Raw genomic sequence first — 23,569 nt, 5'->3', positions numbered from 1 at the left:
GGGGGTAAGTATGCAGCATTATCTCACACACACACACACACACACACACACACACACACACAAAATACCAAAAACCATGATAATTGTGAGGTTTTAACTCCACTAAATGCAAAAAAGGATATAAGCATTTGGATTTAACTTAGCAATTTTTTCCTCTGTTTGTGGGTAAAGGTTTAACAAAACCCTGCCTTTCTGCAAGAGGCACTGACCTTCTGTTTACTTTCTAGCTTGATTCTTCTGGAAATCTGATAACTATGGAAAGCCTTGTGTTACTAAGTAACAATGCTTAGGTAAAAGAGACCCCTGAGTGGCTGATTGCTTGTGGATGTGAGGAACTATTGACAACAGATAAGCCATAATTTGAGACTTCTCTTCCACTAGAAGTCACCTACATTAGTTTCCTAGAGCTGTCATCAAAAATTGTAATACTGGTGACTTAAAACAACAGCAATTTATTCTGCCATAGTTCTGGATTCCAGAAGTGTGAAATCAGGTGTCAGCAGGGCCATGCTCTCTCTCTGAACACTCTAGGGAACAGTCCTCTCTTGCCTCTTATGGCTAGTGGTGGTTTCTGGCAATCCCTGTTGTTTCGTGGCTTATGAAGGCATCGCTCCAACCTCTTCCTCTGTCTTCACATGGATTTCTGCTTTGTGTGTCTCTATGTCTGGCCAGTTTGGGGGTGCGTATGTTGGAATTGCATCAGTGGGAAGTTGAGTTGAGTGGGAACTAAAGTCACTTAGATAAACCAAAATCTGTTTACATATCAGTAAAAATCAACTCAAATGGTATGCTTTTCTCAAGAGCGGCCACATGTTCAAATGCAAGAAAAAGATGCAATCACAAATTGGCCTTACTTTATTTCACTTCTTGGGTTATGTTAGGACATAATGTATCCTCTGTGGGAAAAAGAAAATAAAGACTTAATTCGCATAGTAGACTGATTTACACACACACACACACACACACACACACACACAAGGGAGAGAGATGTCATCAGTTCTGAGAGCATTATTTATTCATCTACATTTGAGAGGTCCAAGGGTCTCCACCATGTAAAAGCCTCAAGAGATTATCAGTAAGAGACTGGGCTCTACTGACATCAAGAGAAATTAATATCATTAATTAATGGGGCCCCTTTCTTTGCTGAGAAATTGTAGGTGTAAGCATTTGTAATTGTTTTTAGGGATATGATGTTTTTCAATTAAGTGAAGAAAACAGGTAGAATAAATCCCTCCCAATACCTATTGTATAAAACTGTTGGTGATAGTCATTTTTCCATGATTTTAGTCCAGATCAACCACTCTTGATTTCTTTCATTTGGGTATATGAGCCACACTCACTCTCACCAGACACTCTTGCCAGGAGCCTATAATACTCTCTCCCTCCCCACTTCAACACTAAGTTATCCTGTCTGTCTGCTACTTATCCTTAGGAGCACAGCCTAAATGGCATGTGCCACTGGAGGCCTTCTTTAACCCCCACAAGATTTCCCTTGTTATGGGGATTTTATTGTCATTGTTTATTATATTGCCTTCAAAACTAGAAGCTCAGGCAATGTTTACCAATCTTGCTCACTGCTGTATCCTCAGCAAGTATTACAGGGCTTGATGAGTGCAGAATAAGGATTTATTATAAGAGGAAGGAAATAATGAAAGTCTACAATGACATAGTCAGAACTGAGATTATTATGTGATTGATCTTCGCCAAACAACCCAATCAGCAGGAAAACAATATTTTCAGGGGTAAATCTAGGCTTTATGACATATATGAATCCAATTAGTAGCCTCTTGCTCTCACTTGGTTCTCTCACTTGGTTTATGCATACTGTATTGTAATCTTGAGTCCTCTAAAAGGTAAAGTTAGCCCTGAGCAATATGAGAACTGTAGCCCTCATCCTTTGACCAAACAACTGACCAAGGCCATTGTCATGGTGACTGGACCCCAAGGTCCAGCCAAGGGAGCTGCTTTGCACATAGGAACCATAGAAACTATGTGATATACAAGAAGGGGTGGAAATGAGTGAATGTCATAGGGAGGATGTCTGGATGGGAGGATGAAGGAGAATGTAAAGCAATGGTTAGGCTTCCAGCCACCAAAATAATCACATGTCTAAAGAAGGAGAGATAAAATCTGCACCCCCTGCATCCCCAGTGGTAGTGTTACAGGAAAGGGGTTCCAATCCAGACCCCAAGAAAGGGTTCTTGGATTTTGCACAAGAGAGAATTCAGGGCAAGTCCATAGAGAAAAGTGAAAGCAAGTTTATTAGGAAAGTAAAGGAATAAGAGAAAGGCTACTCCATAGACAGAGTAGCCCTGAGGGCTGCTGGTTGCCCATTTTTATGGTTACTTCTTGATGATACGCTAAACCATGGGTGGATTCAAAGAGATTCTTCTCTAGCCCAGCCCCACGATGAGGAACATGTTGACTTCTTTGAAGAGAGGTTCCGGGAAATCTGGAAGAGGAAGTCTGAAAGAACTTTTAACTTTTATAGAAAATACCATCCAAGGACAAGAGAGGTGTTAACAAACTCAGGATGAGCTCTCCTCGCTCCTGGGATTGAATGAGCTCAGCCCTTTATGGGCACAGATTCAGCTCACTGTTGTGCCTCAGGCAGAAATAGCTGGAGTGGGACCTGGATCTGTCAGAGCCTGAAGAACTCACATGAGAGACCACAGGGAGCAGCACAGGATCATGGAACCTACAGGCCCCGGAAGGGAGGCCTGCATCAGTTGGCATCTGGATGAGAAAACAGAAACCACACCACCGATTTCACAGAGAGGAACTAATGTAGGGAACTGGCCAGAGACGTTTGGGAAGACTGTAGGGCACAAGGGAAATTGCCGTGCTGCCATGAAAAAATGCTCGTCATCACTGGTCATCAGAGAAATGCAAATCAAAACCACAATGAGATACCATCTCACACCAGTTAGAATGGCAATCATTAAAAAGTCAGGAAACAACAGGTGCTGGAGAGGATGTGGAGAAACAGGAACACTTTTACACTGTTGGTGGGATTGTAAACTGGTTCAACCATTGTGGAAAACAGTATGGCAATTCCTCAAGGATTTAGAACTAGAAATACCATATGACCCAGCCATCCCATTACTGGGTATATACCCAAAGGATTACAAATCATGCTGTTATAAAGACACATGCACACATATGTTTATTGCGGCACTATTCACAATAGCAAAGACTTGGAATCAACCCAAATGTCCATCACTGACAGACTGGATTAAGAAAATGTGGCACATATACACCATGGAATACTATACAGCCATAAAAAAGGATGAGTTTGTGTCCTTTGTAGGGACATGGATGCAGCTGGAAACCATCATTCTCAGCAAACTATCGCAAGAACAGAAAACCAAACACTGCATGTTCTCACTCATAGGTGGGAACTGAACAATGAGATCACTTGGACTCTGGAAGGAGAACATCACACACTGGAGCCTATCATGGGGAGGGGGGAGGGGGGAGGGATGGCATTGGGAGTTATACCTGATGTAAATGATGAGTTGATGAGTGCTGACGAGTTGATGGGTGCAGCACACCAACATGGCACAAGTATACATATGTAACAAACCTGCACGTTGTGCACATGTACCCTTGACCTTAAAGTATAATAAAAAAAAAAAAAAAGAAAAGAAAAAGAAATTGCCCTGCTGCAAAAACAGCAACTGCAAAAAGCAGCTTAATATCCCGGGACTGGAGGAGCAAAGAGAGTTTGAGGCCATGGTCAGTGAGAAAGCCAAAGAAGGGACTGCACTGAGCTGGACCAGAGACCCCTGAGGAGAGTGGGTTTCCTGGGTGGCCTTGGTCTTCCTGTGGCATAAAGAGATCCCACATGGCTTCAATCTGTGGACCCATGCTACTCAGTGTGTGCTGCTTCCTTAGCAGCTTGGAGGAGAGCCGCCCTGGACAGGGATTGAAACCTCTGAGTAGGCAACACCGGTGACTATGTACCAGCATCTCTGAGGGGCCAAATGAGGCTGCTCCTGCAAGTGTAAAAGCTGAGACCAGATGCTGCCCCTGGACCAAATCACTGCTGCAAAGCTAAGGAATCATCCTCAGGATGATGCTGACAGAAGTTGGAAGCAAATGGGACAGTGCAAGTTCCTGCTGTCTCCCAGCCTTCCAGGATCTAGGGCCCCCTTTGGGGAGAGACTAACAGAAATCCAGCTGCAAAGGAAAAATAAGGTTTATAGCATCCTAGGCTCAGAGTTGCAGAGCTGGGTTTCGAACTGAAAGACAATAGGTTAAGAGTGAGCACAGTTGCTGCCCAAGGAACTCAGGACCCTCAGCTCCGGACCGGTTCAGGCAGCTACCCAAGTGCAGAGGGAAGCAGGAGGATGCTGGTGGGCAGCCAAAGTAGCATCCCAGGGAAGCTGAGTGGAGGCTGGATCATCATTTGGGCTCTGAATTTTTCCACTTATGATATGTCTAACAAAGGTGACAATTCCATCTTAGAAATCACACATTTGCAGTGCTATCTAATCATGACTGTTGATTCTAATTCAGAAAAATGAAGCATTCTGATGAGTCTAATACTCCTGATTTGTCTATTATATGCTGAGGACAAGTGTTTAAGAGGGAAAAGACAGCATATAGGAGCATGCAAACACAGATCAATTCAGCATCAAACTACCAACAAGTTCCATCTCAGATGTATGGTCTGCCAAAGACATGAGGCTCACTCACCCTAAAACCAGACAAAAGCAAGACCCCATCACAACTTGCCTCTCAAATGTGACATGGAGCCAGCATAAGATGTTATCTTCAAGACCCCAGTCCCCTTCCTCATGCCATGCTTGTATAAAGAGTGCAAGGGGCTCTGTCTAGCTGGGCTGCTGAGATGCCAGGATGCAGCTGTGGTGCCTGTCTTATGGGTAGAGCTCTCATTCAAGGAGGGAACTGGGCTCACCTAAGTTGGTAGTGAAAGATGAAAGCCTAGCCCTGCCTCTGGGCTATGTCCCCTCCCAAATGGGGTGAGCCAAATGCCATTCTTGCTTGCCTTTGATAACAATAACTCCTCCTCCACCAGCGTCATTTTCCAAGAGAAAGAGGATCCTTAGATTAAATTTAGAAGTTGAAATAAGAATCTGCCACATGCAATGGAGATTAAATGTGATGGGCCCTCCCAGTCATATGGAAGTGCTTTTTTTCTGGGATAAATGCCTACACCTGCCAAACAGGGCCCTAAGACATCTGTTTCTGGGAAAATGACTCAGGTCTCCTGTCTCTGTTAATTAACTGGCAGAAATTATTGCACCAATTCAGTCGCTCTGACAAAAGTTGATAGGATCTAAATCTTGTGTCTTTCCCTGAGGCCAGTTGTTACCTTTCAAGATTGCTCTTAGACTCGCTGGTCTGCTTGGGCAAGAGCTGCAGAGGGCTTACTGCTTGGTAACAAAGTTCATTGCTGTCCCAACTACAGAAAGCCCCAGAGGCTATAATCCATGATAGGCTTTATAATACACTTTGTTGGCTATGAGTTTTGTGGACTTTCTATTCAAATCCCCCCTACCACCCACACATTGAGCGACTTGGACACATTATGCAGCCTCTTATCTTCATAGTGGAAAACTAGGAACAAGTTGTGGTAGTGTTTAACCCCATGCCTGGCATTTAGCAACTCTCATGTTAGCTAGAGGCAGTCATCATAGTGGTGAAGAGGCATAGTAGCAACCAAAAATTGTTTTAAATGTGAGAAAGACCATCTCTGGTTGGCTGTAGGTCAGTGGTTCTCATTCAGGGATCCTCCCTCTTCCCATGCCAGGAGACCTTTGGCAATGTCTGGAGACACTCTCAGTTGTCACAAGTGGGACAGTGCAACTGGCATCTAACTAGTAGAGGCCAAGGATGCTGCTAAACTCCTATAATGCCCAGGACATCTCCCACAGCAAGTATACAGCCCAAAATGTCAATAGTGTCAAGGTTACCTCCAAGGTGTAATTGCATCCAAGAATCAATTCCTAAACTTAAGAAAACATCAACATAAAACACAAAAATACAACTACCTTCTTGTCTGGGACCATAGGATAGAAATGTGACTGAGACTTCAATGCATGAAGTAGCCTCTGCAGAGAGGGAGCTGGATGCACTGCAGACTCACACCCTCTGTCCACCAGGTAGACCAGCAACATATGGTTGCTGGTGCTGGAAAACCAATCAGGTACACTTCATTTAGAGGAGATCTGCTTCAGTCAGGAAGACTAAAAAGATAAGGGCTTGTGGTTGGAAAATCGCTGAAAGAAAGAATGTATTTCCCTTGACTAATATACATTATGAAAGACAAAAAGCAGAGAAATGGGTAAAATGGAAATTCTGTCACTTCTCCATGACTCTTGAAGATATGATGATGTGAAGTCATAGCCACTCATTGAAGGTACTGCCTGCTGGATGCCTATGGGGTCATAACATTGTCTTGTTTAATCACAGGACTAATGTTAAGCAATAGCATCATGAGGAAGCAAGAGTTGCTTCCCACTCTCAGCTAAAGGAGGCAAATTGGCACCAGTTCCTGCAAAAGCATTCACAAAAAGAACAAAATCTTAGTTGTTAGGTGAGTTGGAGAAAAAGGATGCATTTGTTCCTGAGAAGGCAAACCACCAAGCAAGATAGCATTCTAGCAAGGAGGGATGCCCTGCCTGCACCAAGACAGTTACAGTGCGAAGGACCTGCTACTTACATAGGGCTCAAAGGACAAGATAAGCCAAGACCAAGGTAGGGGGCTCAACTGAACAAGGCAGCGCATCTGGAGTTGTTCCTTCTCCCTGGTAGGTTCGTGGTCTCGCTGGCTTCAGCAGTGAAGCTGCAGACCTTCGCGGTGAGTGTTACAGCTCATAAAGCCAGCCTGGACCCAAAGGGTGAGCAGCAGCAAGATTATTGTAAAGAGCAAAAGAACAAGCCCTCCATGGTGTGGAAGGGGACCAGACCTGCTTGTCACTGCTGGCTCGGGCAGCCTACTTTTATTCCCTTATCTGACCCCACCCACATCCTGCTGATTGGTCCATTTTACAGAGAACTCATTGGTCTATTTTACAGAGCACTGATTGGTCCATTTTACAGAGAGTTGATTGGTCCATTTTGACAGAGTGCTGATTGGTGCATTTACAATCCTGAGTTAATATATTAGCCAAGGCTGGAGCTATTATCTGCATGAATATGGGGAAGAAGTGCCAGGCACCTGCACTCCTCAGCCCTTGGTTGGTGGATGGGACCAGGCACCAGGGAGCAGGGGGCGGTGCCTATCAGAGAGGCTGGGGGTTGGGGGGGGAGGGGCTGCATGGGAGCCCATGGAGTAGGGGGGTCTTGAACCCTGACATGTGGGGAGGCAGCTGAGGCCCTGCCAGAATTCCAGCACAGCGCAGGTTGGCTGGCAGTGTTGGGGGGACCTGATGCACCCTCCACAGCTGCTGGCCTGGGTGCTAAGCTCCTCACTGACCAGGGCCAGCAGCGCCAGCCAGCCACTCTGAGTGAGGGGCCCACCAAGCCCTCACCCACTCAGAATTCACGCTGGCCCATGAGCGTGCGGGCAGCCCCGGTTGCCACCTGCACCTCTTACTCCACACCTCCTGGCAAGGAGAGTGAGTGGGTTCCAGCCTCAGCCAGCCCAGAGAGGGGCTCCCACAGTGCAGCGGCCGGCTAAAAGGCTCCTCAGGTGCAGTCAGAGTGGGCACGGAGGCGGATGAGGTGCCAAGAGTGAGCAGGGCTGTGAGGGTTGCCAGCAGGCTGTCACATCTCACTAGGTGTTGCTCAGAAGAATGTATATTCTTTTGATTTGGAGTGGAGAGTTCTGTAGATGTCTATTAGGTCTGCTTGGTGGAGAGCTGAGTTGAAGTCCTCAATATCCTTGTTAATTTTCTGTCTTGTTGATCTGTCTAATATCGATAGTGGGATGTTAAAGTCTCCCACTATTATTATGTGGGACTCCAAGTCTCTTTGTAGGTCTCTAAGAACTTGTTTTATGAATCTGGGTGCTCCTATATTGGGTGCATATATATTTAGGATAGTTGGCTCTTCTTGTTGCATTGATCTCTTTACCATTATGTAATGCCCTTCTTTGTCTCTTTTGCTCTTTGTTGGCTTAAAGTCTGCTTTTTCAGAGACTAGGATTGCAACCATGTTTTTTTTTTTTCTTCTTTCTATTTGCTTTGTAAATATTCCTCCATCCCTTTATTTTGAGCCTATGTGTGTCTTTGCACATGAGATAGGTCTCCTGAATACAGAACACTGATGGATCTGGACTCTTTATCCAGTTTGCCAGTCTGTGTCTTCTAATTAGGGCATTTAGCCTATATACATTTAAGGTTAATATTGTTATGTTTGAATTTGATCCTGTCATCATGATACTAGCTGGTTATTTTGCACATTAGTTAATGCAGTTTCTTCATAGTGCCATTAGTCTTTATATTTTGGTGTGTTTTTGCAGTGGCTGGTAGCAGTTTTTCATTTACATATTTAGTGCTTCCTCCAGGAGCTCTTGTAAGGCAGGCCTGATGGTGACAAAATCTCTCAGCCTTTGCTTGTCTGTAAAGGATTTTATTTCTCCTTCTTTTATGAAGCTTAGTTTGGCTGGATATGAAATTCTGAGTTGAAAATCCTTTTCTTTAAGAATGTTGGATATTGGCCCCCACTCTCTTTTGGCTTGTAGGGTTTTTGCAGAGAGATCTTCTGTTAGTATGATTGGCTTCCCTTTGTAGATAACCTGACCTTTCTCTCTGGATGCCTTTAACATCTTTTCCTTCATTTCAACCTTGGAGAATCTGATTATTATGTGTCTTGGGATTGCTCTTCTCAAGGAGTATCTTAGTGGTGTTCTCTGTATTTCCTAAATTTGAATGTTGGCTTGTCTTACTAGGTTGAGGAAGTTCTCCTGGATAATATCCTTAAGTGTGTTTTCCAACTTGGTTCCATTCTCCCTGTCACTTTCAGTTACCCCAATCAATCTTAGGTTTGGTCTTTTCACATAGTCTCATATTTCATGGAAGGTTTGTTCATTTTCATTCTCTTTTCTCTTGTCTTCACGCCTTATCTCAGTAAGTTGATCTTCAATCTCTGATATCCTTTCTTCTGCTTGACTGATTCAGCTATTGATACTTGTGTATGCTTCACTAAGTTATCATGCGGTGTTTTTCAGCTCCATCAGGTCATTTATGTTCTTCTCTAAACTGGTTATTTTAGTTAGCAGTTCCTGTAACATTTTATTAAGGTTCTTAGCTTCCTTGCATTGGGTTAGAACATGCTCCTTTAGCTCAGAGGAGTTTGTTATTACCCACCTTTTGAAGCCTACTTCTGTCAATTCATCACACTTGTTCTCCATACAGTTTTGTGCCCTTGCTGGAGAGGAGTTGCGATCATTTGGAAGAGAAGAGGCATTCTGGTTTTTGGAATTTTCAGCATATTTACACTGATTTTTCCTCATCTTTGTGGGTTTATCTACTTAACCTTTGAGGCTGATGACCTTTGGATGGGGGTTTTGTGTTGGGGTCGTTTTAGTTGATATTAATGTTAATGCTGTCTGTTTGTTAGTTTTTCTTCTAACAGTCAGGCCCCTCTTCTGCAGGTCTGCTGAAGTTTGCTGGGGGTCCAACAGTGGAGGCTGCAGGACAGCAAAGATTGCTCCATGTTCCTTCCTCTGGAAGCTTCCTCCCAGAGGGGCACTGGCCTGATGCCAGCCAGAGCTCTCCTGTATGACGTGTCTGTCAACCCATGTTTGAAAGTCTCTCCCAGTCAGGAGACATGGGGGTCAAGTACCCACTTGAGTAGGTAGTCTGTCCCTTAGCAGAACTCAAGTACTGTGCTGGGTGAATCCTCCTTGTCAAGGTCCATTGCTCTCTTCATAGCCAGCAAGCAGGAACATTTAAGTCAGCTGGAGCTGCACCCACAGCTGCCCCTTCCCCCAGATGCTCTGTCCCAGTGAAATGGGAGTTTTATCTATAAGCCCGGACTGGAGCTGTTGCCTTTCTTTCAGAGATGCCCTGCCCAGTGAGGAGGAATCTAGAGAGGCAGTCTGGCCACAGCGTCTTTGCTGGGCTGTGGTAAGTTCTGCCCAGTCCCAACTTCCCAGCCTCCTTAGCACTGTCAGGGGAAAATCACCTGCTCAAGCCTCAGTAATGGCAGACACCCCTCCCCACACAAAACTCTATCATCCCAGGTTGACTTCAGACTGCTGTGCTGGCAGCAAGAATTGCAAGCCAGTCGTTCTTAGTTTGCTGGACTTGGTGAGAGTGGGACCCACTGAGCAAGACCACTTGGCTCCCTGGCTTCAGCACACTTTCCAGGGGAGTGAACGGTTCTGTCTTGCTGGCATTCCAGGTGGCACTGGGGTATAAACATAAAATAAAACTCCTGCAGTTAGCTTAGTATCTGCCCAAACAGCCGCCCAGTTTTGTGCTTGAAACCCAAAGCCCTGGTGCTGTAGGCACACGATGGAATCTCCTGGTCTGTGGATTGTAAAAACCATACAAAAAGTGTAGTATCTGGGCTGGATAACGCAGTCCCTCAGCTTCCTTTGGCTGCAGGAGAGAGGCCCCTGGCTCCTTGCACTCCCCAGGTGAAGCTGTGCCTCACCCTGCTTCTTTCTGCAGCCCTCTGTGGGCTGCACCCACTGCCTAACCAGCCCCATGAGATGAACAGGGTATCTCAGTTGGAAATGCAGAAATCACCCACCTTCTATGTTGGTCTTGCTGGAAGCTGCAAACCGGATCTGTTCATAATTAGCCATCTTGCCAGGTCCTCCGAAATGCAACACTCTTTATGTCTTTCTTTTTATATTCATCATCATGGGTGCAAGTCTGTTTAATTAGATTACCAGCTTTGTAAGAATGTCAATCAAGTCTTGTATTTCTATTTTGCTGAATTACTAATGCTCTCTTTTTTTTTTTTTTTGAAAGCACAAATATTTTATCTCTATAGACAATTTTGCTTATCTAATTGACAGATTCATACATCAGGAAGAAGAAGTTGTACTAATGCTCTCTTAAGCTCTCAATGCATGTCTAAGTCTTTTTTACTTTTCAAATCCATTGTAAAATAGATAAAATGTAAAAAATGATAAGAAACTAAGATGAATAACACTATAAACTCTCTTCATTGCAAGTTGAAAATCTATTAGTAATCATACAGAATCACTGGTGGTAGTTTTCAAAGCCATGTTTATTGGAAAGTCTCTGAGACCACTGAGGGTTTCAAAATGTTATTTGGGAGTCAGAATTCAGTTAGAAGAGATTAAACTGTCTGTAAGAATCTACATGCCAAAGCCACAGTGAGCCGCAATTCACCAAATACTTGAATCAATGAGCTTCTGATGAATGATAATGAGAATACTGGATGAAGAACCATCCCATCTAAATCAAATATCAAACTCTACTCTCAGCTTCACACACATATCAAATGATATGTTTCTATTCAATTCCAAGATACAACTAAACATTCACATCTTAGTTCTGTCATCTTTACTGGATCATGATAAAGATAATGGATTTTCCAGTGCAGTTTTGTAATAGCATGGAGCACAAGCACAAGACCTGTCTTTATTAGACACAGAGGATTCGTTCACCCAGTTTTATCTGAAGCAATGGAAAGATAGTAATGCCTTATTACAATGCCGTTTAACTTATCAGAGCTGACTCATGGCAGCTGTCCTCGCTCCAGGCCAGTTAGGTGGGTCAGACACTCAGGATCTGAGAACAGTCAAGGGGCAATGAAATCTCAGGCATTTTTTTAGGTGCTAAAGTTGGAGTTTCTACACTGGAAGCAATGGATGGTCCTAATAATACGTTTTATCTTAAGTATTAGTAAGAAGAAAAGACAAAAGCAGAAACAACAGTTTACATTAAAATCAAACTATTTTTGAAGTCCAAGTGGCTCCAGAGGAAAGAGCTGAGGTAAGATAATGGGGGTAGAAGGTTTCCTAGAGGCCACTGGTCACCTTAAAACAATGCTTCACTCTAACAACCCTTCAGGGGCTGTGGGGTCCACAGTCCTGCCTAACTTTTTAGACCCACACACCTGAATTCTAGGTGTGATTTTAGAATTTACACCCTGAGTATTGTACATACAAAAGGAAAATATTTGATATGGCTATGAGTTGAAAACACAAGGAATGCTTTTCTCCTCCTAGGGACCTGTGTTTCTCTGCCAACTCAGCACTGTCACCACCTTGGAGTCAGACCAAGAGATCCTGTGTCTCAGAGGCTGGTGGGTCACACCTACTGCAATCCCCCCATCACCCAGTCTCGGGGCACCAGCACTCCCAGCTTATCCATGCACACGTTCTGCTGGGGTAGAAGAAACAAGTCTATTTATCTCCCGGTCCAGAAACTTGCTCATCAGACTCCACTAAAACTCAGTCTCCAAGGACCAGAACTTCAGAAGACGCAAGTTAATTTCTAAAGAAAGGGAAAAGCTTCCTGAGGGCTGCTTTGACCTCCTTGTTTCTCAAAGTATAGATGAGGGGGTTGAGGGTAGGACTCAGCACAGTGTATAGCAGGCCAGCCAACTTGCTCTTCCCCGCGCTGTAGCCGGAGACTGGGCTTATGTAGGCGTAGAAGACAGCAGTGTAATACATACACACCACGGTGAGGTGGGAAGAGCAGGTGGAGAAGGCTTTCTGCCTCCCCGCTGCAGTCTGCACCTTCAAGACGCTGGAGATGATGAAGCCATAGGACGCGATGGTCATCAGGAAGTTCACTATGCCATAGAAAGCGTCCGCCAGGACAATCATGACACTGTTGATGTAGGTGGAGCTGCAGGAGAGAAGCAGCAGCGGAGGCACCTCGCAGAAGAAATGGGTAATGACATTGGGGCCACAGAAATCCAAGCGCAGCATCAGCCCCATGTGGATGGCCGTGTTGACAGCGCAGAGCAGCCACACGGCTGTGGCCAGCCCGCTGCAGAACGCCTTGCCCATCATGCTGCTGTAATGCAGCGGGTGGCAGATGGCTGCGTACCGGTCATAGGCCATGACTGTGAGGAGGAGCAGCTCTGAGGATGCAGCCCACGTGAGGAAATAGAGCTGGGTCATGCAGCCCACATAAGAGATGGTGCTGTCCTCCCACACCAGACCCGCCAGCACCTTGGGCATGATGGAAGAGGTGCAGATAATGTCCATAGTAGCCAAATTGAACAGGAAAATGTACATAGGGGTGTGGAGCCCAGGGTTGAAGGTGATGGCCAAGATGATGAGGACATTACCTGTGAGGGCTCCAGAGTAGAGGAAGAGGAAACAGCTGAATAAGAGTACCCGGTATTCTGGGTGCTCTGAAAAACCCTGCAGGATAAACTCGATTACCAATGTCTGGTTACTCATGGTCCTTGGGCTGGAAGGGGTTTCTGGGAATATCAGGTGAATCTCCATCCACAGCTTCATGTGATTTCAGAGCTAGAGAGATAAACAAGAGGTGTCCTGGGGAGAGCTGCTCCTATGTTTCTTCCACACCTCACATCACGGCGTGAATGATAGAGATGCATGAGGGCATGTTGATTAAGATAAACACCCCAATATTACAATGGAAAAAAGGCATGAACACTCAGGCTATAAAAAATAAATGCAGTTGACCAGTTAAACTCATGAAGCATCATTCAACCTCAAAGACATGCAATTTAATCCGTAATCCACTCTTGATCATCCATGAGTTGGCAAAGTTAGAAAAGCATGATATTGACTAGTATTAGAATGGCTGCAAAGATGCAGGCCTTTTAAAATATGTATTCCATTTGAGCCAGAACTTTCTCTTCCAGAAATGTATCCTAAGGAAATAATAGAAAGCATCCTGAAGGTGTCAGAGCAGCACTATTATCATAGTGGAAATTTAGAACAATCTATACCCTTAAACGTGAGTATATTATGGTATATTGATATAACATAAATGCTGTGCAATTATCAAAATAATGCCTTGGAAGTGTTTTACTGATGCTTTTAAAAAGAGAATGACATGTTGGGAGGCCAAGGCAGGCAGATTGCTTGAAACCAGGAATTCAAGATCAGCCTGTCCAAAATGGCAAAACCCTTTCTCTACTAAAAATACAAAAACTAACCTGACATGGTGGTGGTGAATGTCTGTAATTCTAGCTACTTGGAAGACTGAGGCAGGAGAATCGCTTGAACCTGGGAATCAAGATTTCGGTGAGCTGAGACCACGATGCTGCACTCTAGCCTGGGTGACAGAGTGAGACTCTGTCTCAAAAAAAATTGTTTTAATTAAAAAAGAGAGACAATGAAAAAAATACTAAAATAATGTGTACAATCAGATTTCATTTTTTAAAAAAAATTTAAAAAGCAGATTTGTTTCCATTGAAATTGAGAATAGTGAAAATTTTTAAATGAAAAAATAAAATAAAATGTAGAAGCACGTTTGTATATGCACCTGTAGGAATACACTGGTGAGTGCTAGACCAGAGCTTGAACAGTGATTGTTTTCACTTTTTAAATTTTTGCTGGTCTGTATTTTCTACTTTTTCTAAAAATGACTTCTCTAAAAGGCAGATGTGTCACACAGAATCCTCCTTACAACAGTTCTTCCATGGCTTCCCATTGCCAAAAGAATAAATTCTCCCAGCAACTTTTCCTGGATCCCCCTCTTCTCCAGCCTTTCTTCCCACTCATCTTAAAGCCAGAACTCCAGCCATGCCCTGCACTCACAGACTGGGTGACGCACCAAGTCATTCCAGGATTTCTTGATTTTGTTTTTGCCACTCCCTGAGCCAGGAATGCCCTTTTCTCATGAACCAGGGCCATCATCAGTCCCCTCTTTCTGAGCATCCCTTACCTGGGGAGAAAGGACCACTCTTTCCTTTGTGTTCCCTCTAATACTGACTTCTATCCTAGTATCCAATACACGTCACTCCTTGATCAGGTTACTCAACTGTGTCCTGTGAGGTTAACACATGTGCCCATTTATCTCTGGATATCCCTTCTTGACACCCAGCCCCCTGCCTATCAGGCAGTGGGTGGACACTCAAATATGTGTGTTTAAATAATGTTAAAGAACAGGCTGGTATGAATAACAGCAGGATGATTTATATTCTTAAGATACCACATATTCTGTACAGCTCAAGATAAAAATCAGCATAGTGTACATTTAGTTTTTCCTTTTTGATTATTTATTCATTAAAAGTTAAGGAAGGTGTTCATTTTTAAAATGAACATTTGGAAGATGTTCATTTTTAAAATGAACATTTGGAAGATGTCCATTTTAAATATGTTCATTTTAAATCTGTTTTTGTCAAAATTCAAGAAATGTATTTACCAGTAACATATTAAAAGGTTTATACAAAATGGCCAAACATCATCTCCAGCTCAGGTCATATCACCTTTTAGCAAGGTAAAGATGGTTTTTTGAATAGACAAGCATAAAATCCCTATGACTCAGAGCAATAAGGCTATATTAGCATGGGGTATGATCAGAATCAATGGAAATGATGGTGTTTCATCTATGTATCTTCCCAGCAACAAGGTGTCAGAACAACTCAATAATTTGAGTGGAAGTCACAAATACAATATGATTTAGCTGATTTCATTATTGTTTGGGACAAAAAGAGTGAATAATTACTCTTGCTCAGTATGAGTTGTGGATCTGAAGAAATAACTGTAACTTTATTTGCTCTTATGATGGCCCAGTGAGTGACTCCTCTTTAACTCCAGGGACAGAATTGGATTTTCTCCATCAACGTCCCGGTGTGAGGTTTCTGCACTTCCCACTGATGTCCTCCTCCCTAGAATTCTAGCCACTAGATTTCTCCAGCGATCACGAGATCGTGGTGCACTCCACAGTGCACATTACAAATGCACCAGAGTCAGCACAGCTGCAGCTGTACCTGGGAGATGGCAAACACATCCATCACTGAACACCTACCAAGCAGCAGTGTGCAGGGTCTGTCATGTATCCTTCCTAGAACAAGAAAACCTATTACAAAGGAAACCTTAAACACAATATCTCTCTTAACTCAGCTCCACAGTGAGATTAGAAAAAAAAACAACACTGCAATACAAATGGATGTTTTGAACAGGTGCTGAGCAGAAGGAAATTTCAACAAACATATTCACATTCAGGGAATAAATTAGCCCTCAAGTACTTACCCACTTACTGTGATTTCCAGTACAGGAGGATTGTCTTCTCAACCAGCTGGTCAATAATGAGATCAAAGAATCAGGGCTCCGACCCTCTTTCCGTGAGAATGACTATAAGATTTCTTTAGAGCCTCAGCCAGTCATTTCTTCTGAAAATAACAAAGAACTTGCTCCCCTGAGTTTCATAGGGCATTTGCTTCAATTCTCAGCAAGCATTACAAGATTATTACTAAGGGTGTGAGGGAAAATAACACAATTTCAGGTAACAATTGGCAAGTTTAAACGCATACTGCATTCAGACAACAGGATGACAACATCTCACCAGCAGGCCAACAGGATATTTGAACTGTGGTTATTTTCCACATTTATCAAACCCTTGGGCACTCAAGCTTCTGAAGGGGGGAAAAAAGCATGTTGGATTATATTTATCACTTTAAAGAAATAACGATAATAGTCCTCAAAATCTCTGAAATTAAAAAAGTAATTTCATTGAGCATTTTCTAAAAACAAATTGTATTTTACATAAAATACAATTTACTTGTAGTGACATTATATCTTTGTTCCAATTTATTGCTCATAGTTTCATAAATAGAAATTTTGAAAGATTTAATTAATAATGGAGAACTGGACTCATTTCATTATTTTTATCTCTAAAGCTGTTCAATGATTTTCACAGACACCATATTAATCTAATGTCCTTTTATTATATGTGAAGGTAGGCATTTCTATTGCAGACATGCTTCAAGAATAGAAAACTAAAAATCAGAACATGCCAGAATCACATATGTTCAGGGTCAAATCTGAAAGACATTTTGAAGATGACCTTGTCCAACCTATTGATTTGGAAAGTCATAAATGTATCTAAATAACTTACCCTGGTTACACAGAGTATTAGTGACACAGCTAGTATCTAGGCTCAAGGCTGTGGGACTACAGTCCAGAATTAATTGCTGTGTATTTTGTTGGTTGTTCCCATAAATCCAGCCCCACCAAATGTCAAAGGAAAGCCATGAAAAAGAAAAATCAACCAATAATTTACATGACCATATTTAAGGCTGGGGTGTGGAATGCAAACCCTAAACTCTCAGCCACATTTGGCATCCCACTTACCCTGTTGTTTTGTTACTGATCAGATGGCAGTAACACACAGGGAGAAATATTCAAATGTTACTGACTCTGGGTCAACTCAACAAAAACCATTAAGTCTTTTATATAAGCAAATTAAGCAGAGCTGTGAGTAGAACTTTTCCCATTTTTTAAATGTCACTCAATCACCATCTTCAGAACAATCATAATTACCTTAAAAAATGATTTCACCTTTGTGGAGTGAACAGACTTTATGTATAGCTGTCCTCTCTCTGCCAAGCACAACTGAGGGTAGAAACACGGTGATGTTGAGGCAGTGTGCAACCTGTGATAAGATCAATCTGGAGAGGACAAAGATTTCCTTCCCATATTTAAGATGGCTTTGCCAAGAATTTGTGATTCATCTTTAGCAACATTTGTCACTGCCTGTGGGAGACACTGGGGAGAGTTGTTCACAACTGTTACTGTAAGTGGACCCTGAAGGAGCAATTAAATTAAGTGCTTCTTTACTGGGTACTTGCCTGTCATCTGGGTTCGCAGAAAGGCCAATTCAGATTTCTAATCCAAATGTTTAGAAAAGGGTGTGGGCCCAAGTGGGGGAGGAAGGACAGCGGGACACATTCTCTGTCCCAGCTCACAGAAACTGGGTCAGGGCAAACCCAGACTCAGGTGCTCAGAACGTGTCCACACCTGGGGACTGGAGAAAGACTGTCAGGCAAGCAACTAGCTTTTCTGGACTGCTATCCATGGAAGACGAGGCATGGAGCAAATGTTTCCATGCTTCTCTGTATAAACCACCCTTACTAACAGAGCTGGCCTCTCCCTGTCCCTCATGAACAGCTTGGATCTTATCCCAACATGATCTCATTTCATCCAAATCCCACCCAGATCTAACTCTATCTCCTCGACCAAGCCTTCCCTGACTCCCTGGAAGGAAAGGACCACTCTGCCTGCTGAGTCTCTGTCTCACTCAGGGGTTCCCCACCAGTCTCTGGAGGCAATAACATGGCTTCAGAGTCTTTCCAGACCTGAGGTAAGATCTCTGAAAGTTATTGGTCATGTGACTTTGGGTGAATCTCTTAACATCTCCAAGACTCATTTATAGTAATGAAAAGCCTTACCTCCTTATCATAGTACCTAATACAGGAAAGGGGGTTGGCAATATTTTATTTCCCTTCTCCCAATTCAGGATCTATGTAGATATATGTTTTTTCTTCCATATTAGTCAGCAAGCAGAGAGCTGACTAAATATCTATGGGTTGACTATTTAAAGGCACTTCAAACAGTTCTAATTTTAATAAACAGTTCATTAATGGTTTTGAGACTTTACTTTGTTTCTTAAATAGCTGCAGAAACTTGTGTAAGTCCATAGTCTCTTTGAATCCCAATTTTTCAATATATAGAATGGGAATAATTATACCTACCTTCAGAATGTCTGTGGGGACTAAATAAGATGAGGTATATGAATCCATTTTAGAAACCATGTTAGTTGTCATTATAAATGGGTCATCAATAGAAATAATTACTCCAAAAAATTCTGCATTGGCAGTATTAAGCCCAAGCAGATTACCTTTATTTCAACAAAATAAAAGATCCTTGAACAAGAAATTCCCTTCCTATGATGTTAATAATATGTTAACCATTCAGGAATAAACGTGTGTTAGGTTAAAAGCTAAACTGTTAAAATGAAAAGACCCAAATATATAGTGGCTTCATTTTTTCTCTTTTGCTCAACAATCTGAAGACATGCATAAGTTGTAGGGTAGCTTCCAGACCGATGGGGTAGTCTTGCTCCATTAAGTCATTAAAGGATTTAGGTTCCTCTCAAATCAATGATTCTTGATCCACGCAATGATTCTCTTTACCATAAAAGTTGCCATAACCTCTACATTTTAGCTTGTAAAAAGGGACGATACAGAAAGCTCAAAAAAAGCAATTTATTTTAAGCAAGTGAGGCAGATATTGTACACATAATTTCTGCTCATGTTTTACAGGCAAAAATTTCATTACATTGCTTCACCTAGCTGCCAGGAAAGCTGGGAAATGTGGTCAAGTTGGAAAGATATATGTATAGGAAAAAGGGGGAATGGACTTTTGGAAAAAAACTGATAATTGCCACAAATATGCAAGACAACTAGAGATAAGGGACTTAGGAAAAAAGACTGGAAGTAAGAATGAATTGTATATGTTACTCCCAAGAACTGAGATTCAAGGAAGAAAAAAAGGACGATTGTATACTTATACAAGAAAGAGGCAGGAAGTGAAAAGAAGAGGGTGAAAGAGATAAACAGGCAATGACTAGTATTGAAAGTTAAAAGAGAAAATAAAGGACATGAATTTAAGAGTTCTAATATCCTTATGAGATTTCCAGAAAGAGTCACAAAGTGGTGGAACCCTGAAAAAGTATGCAGAACCCCAAAAGTTCCCATTTGATAGAGAAGAATGCTTTGCAGATTTGTGGAATGACTGACTGAAAGAGAGTGGGATCTGTGCTGTGAGATGCCTTGCTGGCCAAGGAAACACTTCGAAACTTGAAAAAACTTAGGAATCTAGAGAGTGTCATGAGGAGTCCTGCCTGGGCAAAACCACTGTTCAATTTTCCCAGGCCTATTCCTGGGAAAATTAAAAGGATTGCTATTAAAGCAATCCTTTTAATACTTTTTAGTTATTTCTATCACCCAGCCATAGCCTTGGGTACATTTCATATTTCTCGAGACATTCCCCTTCAACTTTTCCAACATATTCTCTTGGGATTGCCTCCTATGTGCTTAAAAAGAGAAATACCATCCTATCAGAGCTCCTCAACTTCATTACTTGCCACCTCAATCTTTCTACATCTTTAACTTCAGTCTTGGTTGAGTCCCACCCTCTGTGCTTGTTCTTGAGAAACAAGCAAAAGAGCTAAGAAAGGCTTAGAGCAAACTTAGGAGAATATGGCTATAGTGGGAAAAATAAAATCAACTCAGAAATGACAAAAATAAGATAACTAATGGATACATAGTTGTCATACAAACAGAGGAACAATAAACACTGGGGCCTACTTGAAGGTGGAAGTTGGAGGAGGGAGAGGAACAGAAAAACAACTATTGGGTACTAGGCTTAGTACCTGAGTGATGAAATAAGATGTAACGAACTCCTGTGACATGAGTTTACCTCCATAACAAACCTGCACATGTACCTCTGAACCTAAAGTAAAAGTTGTAATAAAATAGGATAGTTGTCATAACTGCATTTCATGTGCTCAAGAAGCTAGAGAAAAGACTTAGCATATCAAATAGAGACAAAGAAGATACAAAAAGACCAACAAAATTTCTAGAGATGCAAACTACAATGTCTGAAATTAATAATATATTGGATGAGATTAACAGTGGATTAGATATTGCAAAAAAAATTAGCAAATTAGGAAAAAGTGTAATAAACCTGCCCAAATGAAATATAATTGGAAAAAAAAAATAAGAACTGTGAGTGAGCTATAAGACAACTTCAAATAGCCTATTATACATACAATTAGACTTCATAAGGGCATGAGAAATGGGAGAAGAACAGAAAAAAATTTGAATGAATAATGGCTACAATTTTTCCAAATGTGATGAAAAATATAAACCTACAGACTTAATAAGCTCAATGAACCCCAAGCACAATAAATATGAAGAAACTCACACCAAGCCACATGACTGAAATCAATAATAAAAATAAAATCTTAAAAACAGTCAGAGTTAAAAAAGCACATTAAGTACAAAGAGACAAAGATAAGAATTACAGAAGACTTTCTATATAATCAATACAAGCAAGAAACAGTAGAGAAACACTAAACGGTACAGACAGAAAAAAAAAACTGTCAATGTAGAATTATACACTCACTAAAAATACCTTCTGAAAATGAAGAAAAAATATTTCACAAATATAAAAGTTAAAGGAATTCATCATCAGAAGATGTGAACAACAACAACAACAAATGTTAAAGAAAACCCAGAGACCCACAATGAGACACACTATAACCAAACTGTCAAAAGTCAAAGACAAAGAGACAATCTTGAAAGCAGCAAAAGAAAGTAACTTGTCATGTAAAAGGAAGGCTGTAAAATTATCAGTGGATTTATCAGCAGAAACCTTTCAGGCCAGAAGGCAGGGGGATAATATATTCAAAGAGCTGAAAGAAAAAAAATTTCAACTAAAAATACTATATCCAGCAAAACCATCTTTCAAACATAAAGAAAAAATCAGACTTTCCAAGATGAACAAAAACTGGGGGAGTTCATTACCGCTGGACTTGCTGTAGTGTCTTTCAAGTTGAAACAAAAGGATACTAAATGGTAACATGAAGTCTTAAGAAAATATAAAACTCTCCAGTAAAGATAAATATATGGACATATATAGAGACTCTACTATGCAATTTTGGTACATAAATGCAGCTTTAATTCTTGTGTAGAATTTACAAGACAAAGGCTTAAAAATGACTATAAATCTGTGTTAATGAATATATTATATATGAAAATGTAACTTGTGAATAAGTAACCTAAGGTGAGGGGAGGAGATTTGAAGAAATAGTTTTTGTACACAATCAAAGTTATTCTGTTAACAGTTTAAAACAGCTTGTCAAACCTTTAGGGTATTTTTTAATAATCCCTATGGTAACCACAAAATATCTATAGAACACAAACAAAAGGAAACAAGAAGGGAATCAAAATGTCACCACAAAAAATATTCAACAAATCCAAAAGAGGTCATTAAGAAAAGGAATAAAGAACAAAATTTACAAAACATACAGGAAACAACAAAATGATAAGAGTAGATCCTTCCCTATCAGTAATTACTTTAAATGTAAATGGATTAATCTCCTGCATCAAAAGATATAGACTGGAAAATGGATTTGTAAAAAGGATCCAACTTTATCCTGTCTACAAGTGACAGGATAAAGGACCCAACTTTATCCTGTCATTTAAATCTAAGAAACACATATGCTTAAAATGAAAAAAAAAAAGGAAAAGTAAACGCCATGCAAATGGTAAATAAAAGCAAGCAGAAGTGACTATACTAATATCAGACAAAATAGACTTAAAGTCAAAAATAGCCACAAGACAAAAATGTCAATTCATCAGAAAGATATAACAATTACAAATATATATACCGCTCATACCAGAGTTCCTAAATATCTTAAGCAAACATTGATTGATCAGAGAGAAAACATAAACAACACAATAATGGTAGGAGACTTCAATTTCTCACTTACAATAATGGCTAGAACAGCAAGGCAGAAGATCAATAAGGAAATAGAGTACTTGAACACCACTATAAATAGTGCTAACAAACGTGTACAGAACAGTCCACCCAATAAAACCAGAATATATATTTTTCTCAGGTGTACATGGGACATTCCCAAAGATAAATCACATGTTATACCACAAAAAGTTTTAACAAATTTTAAAAGATTGAAATTGTACAAAGTATTTATTTTGATGAAAATGACATAAAACTAGACATCAATAGCAGAAGGAAAATGAAAACTTCACAAATATGTGAAAATTAAACAACACAGTTTTCAATAAACAATGAGTCAAAGAAGAAATCACAATGGAAGTTAGAAAATATGCCCATCTCACATGCAGAGACATACATAGGCTCAAAATAAAGGGATGGAGGAAGATCTACCAAGCAAATGGAGAACAAAAAAAAAGCAGGGGTTGCAATCCTATTCTCTGATAAAATAGACTTTACACCATCAAAGATCAAAAGAGACAAAGAAGGCCATTGCATAATGGTAAAGGGATCAATTCAACAGGAAGAGCTAACTATCCTAAATATATATGCACTCAATACAGGAGCACCCAAATTCATAAAGCAAGTCCTTAGAGACTTACAAAGAGACTTAGACTCCCATACAATAATAATGGGAGACTTCAACACCCCACTGTCAACATTAGGCAGATCAACGAGACAGAAAGTTAACAAGGATATCCAGGAATTGAACTCATCTCTGCACCAAGTGGACCTAATAGACATCGACAGAACTCTCCACCCCAAATCAACAGAATATACATTCTTGACAGCACCACATCGCACTTATTCCAATATTGACCACATAATTGGAAGAAAAGCCCTCCTTAGCAAATGTAAAAGAACAGAAATTATAACAAACTGTCTCTCAGACCACAGTGCAATCAAACTAGAACTCAGGACTAAGAAACTGAGTCAAAACCGCTCAACTACATGAAAACTGAACAACCTGCTCCTGAATGACTACTGGGTACATAACGAAATGAAGGCAGAAATAAAGATGTTCTTTGAAACCAATGAGAACAAAGATACAACATACCAGAATCTCTGGGACACATTTAAAGCAGCGTGTAGAGGGAAATTTATAGCACTAAATGCCCACAAGAGAAAGCTGGAAAGATCTAAAATTGACAC

The 23,569-nt window shown here is 41.2% G+C and overlaps 1 protein-coding gene and 1 pseudogene across 2 annotated transcripts in view; both read right to left on the bottom strand.

Moving 5' to 3' along the window:
- Positions 1-23,569, bottom strand: part of LOC111529800 — a 712,005-nt pseudogene that overhangs the window by 92,981 nt on the left and 595,455 nt on the right. The window lies entirely within an intron of this gene.
- LOC111529797 (olfactory receptor 13A1) lies at positions 12,319-13,448 on the bottom strand. The gene has a single exon (XM_023196745.2). It carries the CDS (start codon positions 13,373-13,375, stop codon positions 12,389-12,391), a length of 987 nt encoding a protein of 328 aa, XP_023052513.1. The 5' UTR covers positions 13,376-13,448; the 3' UTR covers positions 12,319-12,388.

The sequence above is a fragment of the Piliocolobus tephrosceles genome, chromosome 9 (assembly GCF_002776525.5).
Source record: "Piliocolobus tephrosceles isolate RC106 chromosome 9, ASM277652v3, whole genome shotgun sequence".
Lineage (NCBI taxonomy): Eukaryota > Metazoa > Chordata > Mammalia > Primates > Cercopithecidae > Piliocolobus > Piliocolobus tephrosceles.
The sequence above is the reverse complement of the archived record's forward strand: the minus strand, read 5'-3'. Positions and strand labels throughout refer to the sequence as shown.

Bases quoted from the DNA above. Each gene is read 5' to 3' on its own strand.
- LOC111529797 (XM_023196745.2), bottom strand. From the start codon at position 13,375: ATGAAGCTGTGGATGGAGATTCACCTGATATTCCCAGAAACCCCTTCC.